Source organism: Melitaea cinxia, chromosome 29 (genome assembly GCF_905220565.1).
Source record: "Melitaea cinxia chromosome 29, ilMelCinx1.1, whole genome shotgun sequence".
Taxonomy (NCBI): domain Eukaryota; kingdom Metazoa; phylum Arthropoda; class Insecta; order Lepidoptera; family Nymphalidae; genus Melitaea; species Melitaea cinxia.
This window is the reverse complement of record NC_059422.1, coordinates 3825313-3839603: the sequence shown is the minus strand read 5'-3', so window position 1 is coordinate 3839603 and position 14291 is coordinate 3825313. Positions and strand designations below refer to the sequence as shown.

Sequence of the window (14291 nt, the reverse complement as noted above, 5' to 3'; positions counted from 1 at the left end):
CAAACAAACAAAAATTAAAAAAAAAATTGGTATATGTACCGTGTATATCGGTGTTTACGTTAATTTTAATCATACAAACAGACAATCCAATTTTATTTATTTGTATAGATTATAATTATAAAAAAAAAATTATTGTATCAATTTTTTACGAAAGCAGTAGATAAATGTAGGTTACTGCCTTTTAGCAAAGCACGACATTGCAGCAGAACAGTTATCATACAAGTCGGCGAAACAGCGTGAATCGTTTTACTTAATATAAAAGTTTTGTCTGGACTTTTTCCTGTTATGAATAATCGAACTAAGGTACACCAGTTAATTAACGAAACATTGATAATATTTATGAGAAGAAATATCATAAAAAAAATATTTAATCACCGGCCATAACGAGTCAGCAAAAACGTCATAAATATAATAATAATACTAAAAAGCAACTACGAAATTATATCGACAGGATACATTACATGTTATATAAAGAATGTATATTTATATACTTAAGGTTTTCTTTTTTTTTTTTTTTTTTTTTAGTTTAATGTAATTTATCTGTTAAATATAGCTTAACTATTTATTTTTATAATTTATAATATTATATTTATTAGAATTGTAAGTGACATTTGTGATATTAACATGTTTTGTTATGTTTTAAAAAAAAAAAAAAAAAAAAAAAAAAAAAAAAAATTTATATAGTCATTTATATATATAAAAATGAATGTTGCTAAATGTATAACTCAAGAATGGCTCGACCAATTCGGCTAATTTTTTTTTTTTGAGCCCGCGGAAAGTTTTAATAGTAAATTAAAAAAAAATTAATTCCTACTATTAACTTTTGACAGAACGAAGTCTGTCCGGGCAGCTAGTTATTAAACACAAATCAAATTGATTAAAAATATCTTTTGTTCAACTATACTGTATTCAAAAGAGGCACTTTGTAATGATCATTTTACAAAATATAATTAGACTAGTCTTTAATAACTTTATCTATGGTTAATGTAACACTGCAGTGGAAAAGTATGGATATTTGGAATGTAGAATTAAATCTAAATATGTTAAACAAACAAATTTTAAAAGAAAATGTTCAAGGCAAAAATTATCTCAATCTAAAATTAAATACGACATACACACATCATACATCATACGAGTATATCGCTCTGGTGTAGTGGTGCGCGCTCACACCGGCGATTGCAGGGTCGATTTACGATCTTGTAGTCTATCCTTGAGGGTCTCACCAACATGCCTCGGAGAGCATATTAAGCAGTCGGTCCCGATTGTTATCATATACATCTAATATATAACCGCAACCCGCAGTGGAGCAGCGAGGTGGATCGAGCTACAATCCCTCTTCTACATAGCGAAAGACGCCTACGCCTAGCAGTGAGATGTTGTTGGCTGAATCGTATAATTAAATACATTACTACTCGCCTATCACACATTCATGTATTAAAAGTCAATATTTAGTTATAAATAAACACCCACACAAACTATAGCACACATTTGTCAGTTTTTATCTAAGTGATTACTCATGCGGCTCTTTCGATATCTTTGACGCGAGTATTGACTCATCCAGTCATTAACTGTAAGAAAAACAAACACGTGGAATTTTTCTCATTATTTTAACTTGCTGACTGGCACGAATATGTGAAATAGTTTTTTCGTAGTCATTCTTTTAACTCATGCGGTTTTAAAATGCTCATGTATGTTCAATAACTACATACATACATTTAATTATTTTTATTTTAATACATTACAGACGTTTGTTCAATAACTATTTAATAGGTCTTTGTAAAATAATATGTATAAATTACGCGTTACGTCGTTTGTCCGCGATCGACTCCTAAACTACTTAACAGATTTCAATCAAATTTGCACACCGTGTGCAGTTTGATCCAACTTAAAAGATAGTCTATATTATGTTTTCATATATGTAATTATTATATTTAAGAAAAAAAAACAATGAGGTGGTACGAAGTTCGCCAGGTCATTTTATATATTTTTCATATGAAATGGAACGCTTTAAGCTCATACAACTTTTGTTTCTATATTTGTCACAGATAACTTAAATGATAAATATTTTTACAACTATTTAATTATATTTTACTAAACAAAACAAAGCTGTGTGGCTACGGCACTAAAGAATTTAGCCACCCCCTCTCTTCCCGTGGGTGTCGTAAGAGGCGACTAAGGGATAACAATGTTCCACAACCACCTTGGAACTTAAGAAGCCGACCGATGGCGGGATAACCATCGAACTGCTGGCTTTGAAATACACAGGCCGAAGACGGGCAGCAGCGTCTTCGGTGCGACAAAGCCAGTACTGCGGTCACCAACCCGCCTGCCCAGCGTGGTGACTATGGGCAAAACAAATGAGTTCACGTTATTTTTGGCGTAAACTTGTGGAGGCCTATGTCCAGCAGTGGACTGTATAGGCTGTAATGATGAAACAAAACTTGCATCTCGTTGTCCCATTTAAATTTAAGCGAGATCTCTAATAATGCGTGTTTAAGAGACTATTGTTCCAATATAATTAATGATGTTCTAATTTTATTTAGTACTCGTCGATATAAATTGAAGTTGTTTTTTTTTATTTGATCACAGACTATTATTTTTATAACGAGTGGTCAATGACCTTTCATAAAGGATCATTCATTATCTGTCATTTACGTATATGTTATTGTGTATAAAAAAAAATATATTTTTCTTATTTTTGACTAGCCCGTTGGCGCAGTTTATTGTGACCCTGCTTTTTGTTCCGCGGGTTGCAAGTTCGATTCCCGCCTTAGTCTGGGTGTAATATGTATATTTATATATGTATTATATCTATATATATTTATTAAAAAAAAAGTTATAACAGTTGGCTGTTACCTGTAACACAAGCATTAAGTTGCTTTACATAGAAACAGACGACTGACGACTATGTGTGTATGTTACAAGATATTTGTTACATACGTGAGCGATTATGCTCATGCATTTTAAAATTAGTCAACATTTTCGTTTTGCTGTTTTGGCGCAAAACAGACTTTCAAATTTATATTTATATTTGAATCACTCTCTTTAATCTTAAAAGAGTATTTTGAACACGTTTCCTTAATAGGATATGTTATTTCAGTCACATTTTTGTATGATATCGAAACTATATAAAATTGTTAAATTGCTATTTATTATTACTATCGAATTTATAAAGAGAAAGTTATGGATATTTTAACTTTTTTTCTGTGTTAATTCTTTGTGTATTCGATTTATATAGAGAAAAATTTTTGTTCATATAGCCTATCAATCAACTTTAGCTAATCAATTTTAAAAGTTACAAATTTTTTAAATTGATTTTCCGAGACAACTCAATGGATTGATAACCTTATAAATTGACACTAGATGATTGTGGGTACAAATTTGGGCTTAAATTTCTGAGGATTTATCTAACTTAAAATTATCTGTATGTTTTGTTTAGATACAATCTAGAAATGGAATTGTTACTTTAAAAACAAAGTCTTTTGTGTACATTTTTAATAAGCAAAGCTGTTGTGTTCGAGGGTTTCACCTAGTTTTATTTACAACCATATCTACATATACAACATATACAAACTTTTTAGTGCTTTACGTAATTCTTCCTAGATCCAGATAAAGTCACGAGGAATTAGTGTTAAACTCTTTCAAATGTTAAACTACTATGTACAGATTATAAATAATTTATATACAAAATATATGCAGACTTTTTACTTCAATACTAACGCCGATCACGTAAGGAGGTCGAACACGAAGAGCCGGGTCAACATCGATGTTTTATTTAAGTGAAACTGCGAACCTCACTTTCTTACTGATAGTAATATGTTTTTGCAAATGGTGTGTGATTAAATTTTATTACAAAATATAGTATTTGAGAATATAGCCTTTATAGCATTTATAGTTTAAAAAATAATACCAATAATTAATTATTTTAAGACAGATGTATGTTTAAGTATTCACGTAATAATTTCTTTAACAGTTTCTGACTACATTACACAAACGTATCTGATGATCCGTTAGCCACGAAACTTAAAATGAGAATAATTAATGACCCTAATTACAACATAAATATACAACATTCTTATAAACATTATCGTCATGTCTACTTTATATCCGAAAATTTCCAAGTCAATATATTTGCTCGAGTAAAGGCTTTCCTAAAATAAGCACAGCCATTTTCTAGTGATGCTAATTCTAATAAAAGATTTGACCTAGCAAAAAAATTAAGCAAATCTAAAACGTGATAAACGGTACACCATCAAAGGTCACGACCAACGTGACGAGGACGCTCCACATAAATGTAAGTGGAACGACACGCACTAATCGTTCCATCGATTGTAAATATCGAACAAAATCTTATTAAGATAACAGAAAAATAAAATAGGAAACGGGTTACTTCCTATTTATATATGGCACACGTTAAAATTATAAATATACAAAACTTAATATAGTGCAAAGGGGTCATATCATTAAATAATTTCCTGCAGATAACTTCTGTATATAAAGACATGGTATCAAATCTACAATACTTGGTCATGAATGAAATTATTAATGAATTTGGTCGTTTAAAAGTCTAAAAGTACAGACTTATCATCTTACATTATCTTTTTATAAGTATCAATCAAATTAGCAATCTGTTTTTGTTTTTACAGAAAAATTTAATCAACAAGTTCATTTTGACATTATGATTCGAAATTTTTTGACATTGTGATTCGAAACTTTGTAGCCTTTCTTTCCTTATTGTATTGTATTGTATTATTTGTAATATTTACCCGTTTAAAAACCCAATTAGTTTAATATCACACCTATATTTAGTATTCAAAACATACATATAAAGTGAAAAATACGCTAAATTAATACTTAATCATAATATTTCAGATGTTTGGTCTCCTATCACACCACCAAAAGGATGGGTACTGATTTCAAGCGTTCCTCCTAAACCTGAAACTACAACAACTTCACAACCAATTACAACAACTACTTCTAGAACTCCTCCTTCTATTACATCAGAAGCAACAACAATATTTGAATCACCCTCCCCTGTTAGCGAAACTACAACAGCTAAATCAGAAACCCCAACAACAACAACAGAAATACCGGCTCCCCAAACTTCAGTATCGAGTTTGGCTACGTCTGAAACAACACAGGCACCTATTTCAGAGTTCACAGTCAATGTGACTCTATCGCCAACAGTACCAACTTCAACTTCAAGTGTTGGCTTAGCTTCAAGCTCGATTTCTGATAACGGTACTTCAATAACATCTAATCAGACTGTAACGACAGAAGCTATTGGAACTACTGAAGCAGGTAAGTAAAATTTTCGTGTGCACTAATCATTTCAGAATTTTTTTTATTATATGTATTGATAAATTTCAATATCTATCTAGATTGTACCGAAATACAAAAGTAACTCTGTATTATATCGTTTCACAGTTCCACTACCACCTTCGAACTTAAAAAGCCTGCCCTGCGATCACCAACCCGCCTGCCCAGCGTGGTGACTATGGGCAACACACATGAGTTCACGCCATTTTTGGCGCGAACTTGTGAAGGCATATGTCCAACAGTGGACTGCGATAGGCTGTTGTGTGTATGTGTGTGTGTATTTATATATAATATGCATATAAAATATATTCTATACTAAATATATATTTATATATCACTTAAACGGAAGGCCTTGAAAGCAAAAAAAAATACTTCCAAATATACAACATTTTTCACCTTTCCAATTTATCTAAGTTAGTTTTATTTCTAATTACAGATCTGACTACCACAGAAGTTAATACAACAGCTGAACCAACTACCACCATTACTACTACCACTACTACAACTCCCACATCTACCACAGAATCGTACAATATGTCCAATTACAAGGAAGGTTAGTATAATAATACTAAGGGTACAAAATCCTCTTTGAAATTTTTATTGTTTAAATACTTAATATCATTTATATGTAAGCCTTTTTTATCGGTGGAAAATGCATTTACGCGCTAACCCCGTCACCCGTAGGCGATGGGAGTGTGGGGCTTCGGGCGTGAGGTGTACTCGTTAATGCCAAACTACCCACTTTAAAACCAGCGGTGCCCTCATGTGTTGTGGGACGCCACGGGATCGCTAACGCACGCAACCGTGACATTTATATGTAGGCCTAAGTCTGTTTTAAATTAATTTAAAAAATTAGACGTGTTAGTCACTACTTTATCATTTTGGTAAATATATCTTCGCTAAGACAATAATCCTTTTTACCCAAGTCTATGTCTTATGCAATTTAATTGTAAAAAAAGTTTATTTTCAATTGATTAAAAAAATTGCCAGTAAAAAATTGATCACTAGCTTTTACCCGCGGCTTCGCTCGCATTGTTTTTTTTTTTATAAAAAGTATCCTATGCTACTTCTAATACCTCCAAGAATACGTTTACAAAGTTTCATGATGATCGGTTTACTATTTAAATTTTTTTTTCTTCATCATTTTATCATGATGATCGGTTAAATAGTTTTAGCGAGTGTGCGTAACTAACAAACTTACATTTACATTTATAATATATGAAGGGTTCTCATATTTTTTAATTTGCTAATAAATTAAAATCATCCTCAATAAATATCTTTATCTTCAAAATCAATATTTTCATAATCAATATATTTATTTTCTTTATTTCAAATTCGTATATTAAATTGCTTAATCTTTGTATATTGAAACAACTTTGTCGGATTTTATCGCAGTTTATTAAGTTGTCCTCCCGTGACCGTAAAGTATCCGTCAAAATGTCTAAAAGTCACCTCACTGCGTTATTTATTTTGTTAACAGTTCGATCATTAACGTCGAACTAATGGCGCCATAATGTTTTGAGGACTTACTCATCGTCAACGATGTAGTAAAACATTTTTTATTTTATTTTAATGGTTGTAAAGTTTATTTATCTATGAGATGTAATCCAGTAATTATATTTTTTTTTTTGCAATTGCAATCGAATCATTACGAAATAATAAGAATTCCTTCAAAGTATTGTTAATCCTTGGTCAAACAATGTGTACGTTACTTCCTTGTACTGACGATAACAAAAGCATTAAAATGTAAAATAATAATATATTTTAGATTAGGTTAAAATATATATTAGCTGTGTGGCTACGGCAATCAAAGAATATAGCCACCCCCTCTCTTCCCGTGGGTGTCGTAAGAGGCGACTAAGGGATAACACAGTTCCACTCCCACCTTGGAACTTATAAGCCGACCGATGGCGGGATAACCATCCAACTGCTGGCTTTGAAATACACGGTCGAAGACGGGCAGCAGCGTCTTCGGTGCGACAAAGCCAGCCCTGCGGTCACCAACCCGCCTGCCCAGCGTGGTGGGCACGCCCGCTCACATGAGTTCACGCCATTTTTGGCGCAAACTTGTGGAGGCCTATGTCCAGTAGTGGACTGCAATAGGCTGAAGTGATGATATAAAAAAAATGTTTTTTTGACAAAGTTATCGATTTTATAACAATTCACAGTACGCTTAACCTTTTCATACCAACGCTATATAAAACCTTATTTTGTTGTCTTAATATTCTAGTAGATATGTTGCATGGATAAATAATTTTCATTAAAATAAGCGTTATCGTTTGATAGCAATGATCAAAATGATAAAAGTATCCGGAATCGTAAGATATTATTTATACCGTTCAAAAAAGTATAACCAATATATGCAAATAAAGCGTTGGCTTCAATTTACATAAAGCACTTGTCGAGTCAAAAAGTTAGATGTAAGTATGTAGTTAAGTTTAAGACTTTAAGTTTCAATAATATTTAAAAAACAGTGCATTCCGCCATCGCGTTTTTAATAAAAAGACAACAGTAAAACAAATTGAAATATGTTTTATCATCTAAATGATAATGTTGAACATTTTAACAACTTGTAAAACCACCATAAAACTTTTTCATGTTGTGTTGACTTAAAAACAATAAAACATGTCCGATTGACATTCCCGCGCAAAACATTATTTAAAAAAAAAAAACGCCAGGTCAAAGAACTACCTAGCCCCTGACAGTGTTATGTATAACTGCAGCCTCCGGAGCGTATAAACAACGATAAAAAATATAAAAAGACTTACATTCGTTCAACAAACAAAGGCTCAGACGCGCGATGCTATCTGCCGGCAAAGACGCAAGGACGCGTTTAAAAACATTGTTCGTTTTTTTTTTTCAAATAGCTACCGTAATAAAAATATATCTGTACAACTAAAGAGACTTAGTGAATAAGGAGGTTTATTTCAGAGTGGTGTGACAAATTGTAGCTAATTAAAAAAAAAGCGTGTTAGTACAGTGCGGTTAAAAGTGAAACAAAAAATTTAATTACGGTTTTGCTCGCTACTTTAAAATTAAAATTATTATAATTTCCGCTCGTAAGAAACAAGTTTTTCTTCCAAAATATTATTAAATTATTCATTTTAAGATTAATAATAGTTTCGTTTTATTGGTTTTTTTTTCGGTTTACACGACCTTTTCAATTAACATATTTTCCTGCAGATTTTCGTGCATTTTCTTAAATTTCACACCGTAAACGTTTACCTACGTGTGAGAATTATGGAACTATTTATATATTTATTTTACCGTGATAACTACACGTGTCTTAAGTGAATAAGGGTGGGATTTCCTGAATGTATCGACATTACAAAACTCGGACACTTTTGCATGCAAATGTATGGTAGCTTTTACCAAGGAGATTTCTTCATAATGATTATAAACTCCACGTTGATGCTTCTGGCAGTTTGTGGACGACGGATGTGGCCGCAGGCTAGGATTGTCGGTGGCACCAAATCTGCATACGGACAGTGGCCGTGGCAGATCTCCCTCAGGCAGTACAGGACATCGACTTATCTCCACAAGTGTGGAGCTGCATTACTTAACGAAAATTGGGCGATAACAGCCGCGCATTGTGTTGAAAGGTACGTATAGGTAATATGTAATTATAAAATATAATTTGTTTTTATAAGCGAGTTGGCGTTCTGTAATTAAATACTTTTCTTTAAAATTGAATTTAAATTTTCTAAAGTGGAAGTTAAAGGGTTATAATTATCCTAATATTCGTAAGCAATCATTTTGCTTGTAAGCTACAAAAAAAACCGTCAGAGTCGGACCACGTCCAGTTTTACTAGGCAGTCACAGGACTGTCGATTTGTAGATCGCCTATAGTTATTATAATTCATGTTTAAAATAAGCAATGGGCATATTGAGAACGTGGATGTTAATTTTAAAATAAAAAATAAACAATCATTTTGGTAACCTAACATAGACAACTTTTTTTTTCATAAGGAAATATTATTTTATATCTTTCTACGTGTTTACAATGGCAGTAATATCGGGACAGTTCACACTATGTCTTCCTACAAAAAAAGCTAATTACATTGAAACAATCAGTTATGCTTGAATCTCTCGGGATGAGGAAGCTTAAATGTATTAATTGTAGAGGAAAATACGTGATGAAATACGCTTCGTTGTTCAATCTTGATCTCATTCGACCTTTTTCAAGTACATACAAGTTATCATATCACATTAATGATACTTTTAAATGGTTATTGTTTTACATCTATATATAAAATTCTCGCGTCACAATGTTAGTTAAAATACTCCTCCGAAACGGCTGGACCGATTTTTATGAAATTTTGTGTACATATCGGGTAGGTCTGAGAATCGGCCAACATCTATTTTTCATACCCCTAAGTAATAGGGGGGGGGGGTGGATTAAGGGGGTTAATAACATACATAATTATGGCAAATTTGCGGCGTCAGCTAAGACGTTATTTTAAATTTATTTATTATTTTCATTTTAAAAACTCGTTTTTGTAAATTTGTTTTATAGAAATTTAAAAGGAGATGATGAATCAAATTTCATCTTTTTCTTTCCAGAGTAGCACCATCAGAACTCCTGGTACGTCTAGGAGAATACGACCTAGCGAACGATGACGAACCTTACGGTTACGCTGAAAGAAGAGTCCAAATAGTAGCCAGTCATCCTCACTTTGATCCAGCCACTTTTGAATATGATTTAGCGTTACTCAGGTAACTTTTTATTGGATTTATTTCTGTATTAAAAACAAATGAATGTTGAAGGGTATTCACAATACTGTTTAAAGATTTAATTTGGATATGTTCCGTGATTTAATTACCTAGGCAGCATAAGCTATTAAGCGTTTGGAAACATGTCTTCAAAAAATACATTAACAATGTAATAAACAATGCAATTTTGACGGTTCGAATATTGATAATAATTTGTAATATTGTTTTTGGTAACATCTGCAATGTATTTTAAAGTAATTATTCATACAACTCATTAGTAGTTTTATTATATGTTCTAAAGCTCTGCTTTACTCAACTACTTGAGTGATTCCTTGGAAGTAATTCCTTGGTTTCTTACTGTATAAATGATACAGTCTGGACACGATCTACGAGTAATAGTAGTACGAGAGTAGTTTATGGACCGATTTCGATAATTCTTTTTTTGTTGGAAAGGAGATATTCCTAGTTTGGTACCATGATAAGTAAAACAGGATCTGATGATGGGATCCCAGAGAAATCGAGGAAAACTCTCGAAAATCCGCATAACTTTTTACTGGGTTACCGATTTTGATGATTTTTAATTTAATCGAAAGCTGATGTTTATTATGTGGTCATATTTAAATTTCATCGAGATCTGATTACAACTTTGATAATGCGTATTTACTTGACATTTTTTTTGTCTACCTACGTTGTATTACTTGTCGATATAATTGAAGTCGGTTTTTCTTCGTTTGTCTGCAAACGTAACGTACGTAAGGGATAACAAGGTTCCACAACCACATTGGAACTTAAGAAGCCGACCGATGGCGGGATAACCATCCAACTGCTGGCTTTGAAATACACAGGCCGAAGACGGGCAGCAGCGTCTTCGGTGCGACAAAGCCAGTACTGCGGTCACCAACCCGCCTGCCCAGCGTGGTGACTATTGGCAAAACACATGAGTTCACGTTATTTTTGGCGTAAACTTGTGGAGGCCTATGTCCAGCAGTGGACTGTATAGGCTGTAATGATGTCTGCAAACACAATTATTTTATCACACGAAGGAAATAAGTTGAAGAGACAATATTGTAAAGATAAAATACAAAAACTAGACACTCGTAGATAGATAAAAATAATAAACAGGGTTATTTTTAATAATATTTAGATTCTACGAGCCAGTGATCTTCCAACCGAATATTCTACCGGTGTGCGTGCCTGATGACGATGACGACTACGTGGGAAGAACGGCGTACGTAACTGGATGGGGACGACTATATGACGGTCAGTTACGATTTTATAAACATTACAACACTATGAAACGGGGAACTTAGTGCCACCATGTTTTTTTTATTTATTTATTTTGTTATCCTGCAACGAATACAAAAAAAAATTCAATTTAGGGCAGTCGTTGGGCGTACATACATTTCGGAGTTTGGTTTTCTTAGTTTTTAATCTAATAGATAAAATTCTCGTGTCGCGGTTTTTGTAGTAAAACTATTCTGAAACGGCTTGACCGATTCTCATGAAATTTTTTGTGCATATTGGGTAGGTCTGAGAATCGAACAACATCTATTTTTAATCCCCCTAAATGTTAAGGGTAGTCCACCCTAATTTTTTTTAATTTTAGATAATATATTTATTTTTTATTTTATTATGATTTGGCGTTGAAAAATACATATAACCTAAACTTTTCACCCTTCTACCACGAACCCCTATTTTTAAATGGCGTTTAGCGGCAAGACAATGTTTGCCGAGTCAGCTAGTCTAATATATAAAATTCTCGTGTCGCGGTGTTTGTAGTTAAACTCCTCCGAAACAGCTTGACCGATTCTCATGAAATTTTGTGTGCATATCGGGTAGGTCTGAGAATCGAACAACATCTATTTTTCATACATTCCAAAATTACCAACTACTTATAAATGAAAAATTAGTTAAATAAACATTTTCCAGTGGACCAAATTGTGAATCTAAACCATCCTCAAATCCCCTTGAACTCACACAAAAAATTTCATCAAAATCCGTCCAACCGTCTAGAAAAAGTTCAGTGACGTACACACGCACACAAGAAATATATATATAAAGATTATCTTATTTTTATATAATTAATCTCTATCTTTATAGAATTAATATATCATTAGAGTAGATGATGTTACCTATACAGTAATCACCATTTTTTTTTATTCAACTCTTTTTTTTTTCTTTCAATTTAAATTGCTAGAACAGTGCAAACTCTTTATTTTAAAAAAAATAACGTAACAATAATGTTCATATTAGTAAAATTATACTATTTTTATAATATTTCTGCTTTCTCCTCAGAGGGACCTCTCCCGAGCGTGCTTCAGGAAGTGGAAGTACCGGTGATCAACAACACACTGTGTGAATCTATGTACTTGTCCGCTGGGTATAATGAGCATATACCAAATATATTTATATGTGCCGGTTGGATGAAGGGAGGATCAGACAGTTGTGAAGGTGAATTACTTATGTTGTAAAGTTGTTGGTTTTTTATCTTTCTTTTGTGAAAAGTTAACTGAGGTACGGCACAGCAGGAATTTCCTGCTCAAAATATGGAGCAGCCCGACTGGGGTAGTACCTCGACCTTACAGAAGATCACAGCAAAATAATACTGTTTTCAAGCAGTATTGTGTTCCTGTTGGTGAGTAAGGTGACCAGAGCTCCTGGGGGGATTGGGGATTGGGTCGGCAACGCGCTTGCGATGCTTCTGGTGTTGCAGGCGTCTATAAGCTACGGTAATCGCTTACTATCAGGTGAGCTATACGCTTGTTTGCCGACCTAGTGACATAAAAAATAAAAAAAATAAAAGTTAAGCTGTAATGACTTAATAAAACAGACTGCGAATGTCCCACAGCTGGGGTTAAGGTCGCTTCTTCATATAGATGAGTAAAACTAGTCAAATCCCTTGAATAATATACCCACGGCTTTTTGACATTCAATTTTAAAAATGTGTGTTTCTTAGAATATTACAGATGACGCAAAATTGTATTGAAATTATTAGGATTATACCTTTTGCCTCGTTAACTTAATTTTTTTTTGGAGGACGCTTTTGTCTTATTTATATTTCTTATTATTTGTTATACTTCTAATTTTAAAGGTCTGTATCAGTTGACTGTTACCTAAAAACGAGCATTAAGTTACCAATCTTAAGAACAGACGACTGTGTGTGTGCGCCTGTTAAAGCATATTAATTTGTGGTGAGATGTTGATGCACTGGTTTTGTTATCAGGTGACAGTGGGGGTCCAATGGTGGTACCACGGAAACGCGATGGTCGTTTCGTGTTAAGCGGGATCATATCATGGGGTATTGGATGTGCGGAACCCAATCAACCAGGAGTTTATACACGTATCTCTGAATTCAGAGATTGGATCAACCAGATACTACAATTCTAGTGCTTTAAAAAAAATTGGGACGATTTTTTTTATATTGACCATATTTTTATTTATCTTTGTGACCAGTTTTGAATTTTGAATTTCGATTTGATATGTGATTTTTTTATAGTAAAATTGTGATTGAATGGATTTTTAAAACCTTTTTTGTGATAACGACAACAAAAAATGTAGCACAAATTTTTAGATTTTGTGAATAATTTCATGAAAAAAAGAACGTCTTATTTTTTGATATTTTTATACAGAATGTGGTCGTTTTTTTTTTTTTTTTTTTTTAATGCAAATAACCCTCAAATTTGATTAAACTTAAAATTTATTATTTCTTACAATATTTGTCGCCATATAATATCGTCACAATATCTCAAAAATTTGCTCCAGACATTGAAAATTTTTGTATTGTATGAACTAATGATAGCAGTAGATATATTAATATACTAGCTGCCCGGATAGACTTCGTTCTGTCAAAAGTTGATAGTAAATTTTTTTTTTATTAAAACCTTCCGTGGACCAGGAACATACAAAAAAATAAATTAGTCGAATTAGTCGAACAATTCTTCGAGTTAACGACTAATACATCCGAAAAAAATATTTATTTGAATGACATTTATTAATGTTTCCATCCAATAATTTGTGATTATTATTATTACGAATAAATAATAATACAAGTGAGTTAATTAATATAAATAAATATAAAATTATTTAGAATTTTATTTTATTAATTATGCTAAAAACAACGAAAAGTTTATTTCGTTACAACGACTTTGAAACTGGGGCCAAAATAAAAATGACTTCGAATTAAAAAAAAAAGGAATTATTGTAAAAAAATATATTTATTTAAATTTAATAATTTAATAGGTAATATTAGTTTTTAAAAC

At 32.5% G+C, this 14291-nt stretch overlaps 1 protein-coding gene across 1 annotated transcript in view; it reads left to right on the top strand.

Annotated features, from left to right (window-relative positions):
* LOC123667742 (serine proteinase stubble) overlaps positions 1-13419 on the top strand; it is a 37836-nt gene extending 24417 nt beyond the window's left edge. Inside the window, exons 3-9 of the mRNA XM_045601582.1 lie at positions 4873-5241; positions 5738-5872; positions 8744-8921; positions 9883-10035; positions 11177-11292; positions 12328-12483; positions 13256-13419. Of these exons, the coding sequence (XP_045457538.1) occupies positions 4873-5241; positions 5738-5872; positions 8744-8921; positions 9883-10035; positions 11177-11292; positions 12328-12483; positions 13256-13419 (1271 nt within the window). The remainder of the gene's footprint in view (positions 1-4872; positions 5242-5737; positions 5873-8743; positions 8922-9882; positions 10036-11176; positions 11293-12327; positions 12484-13255) is intronic.
* Positions 13420-14291: the final 872 nt, after the last annotated feature.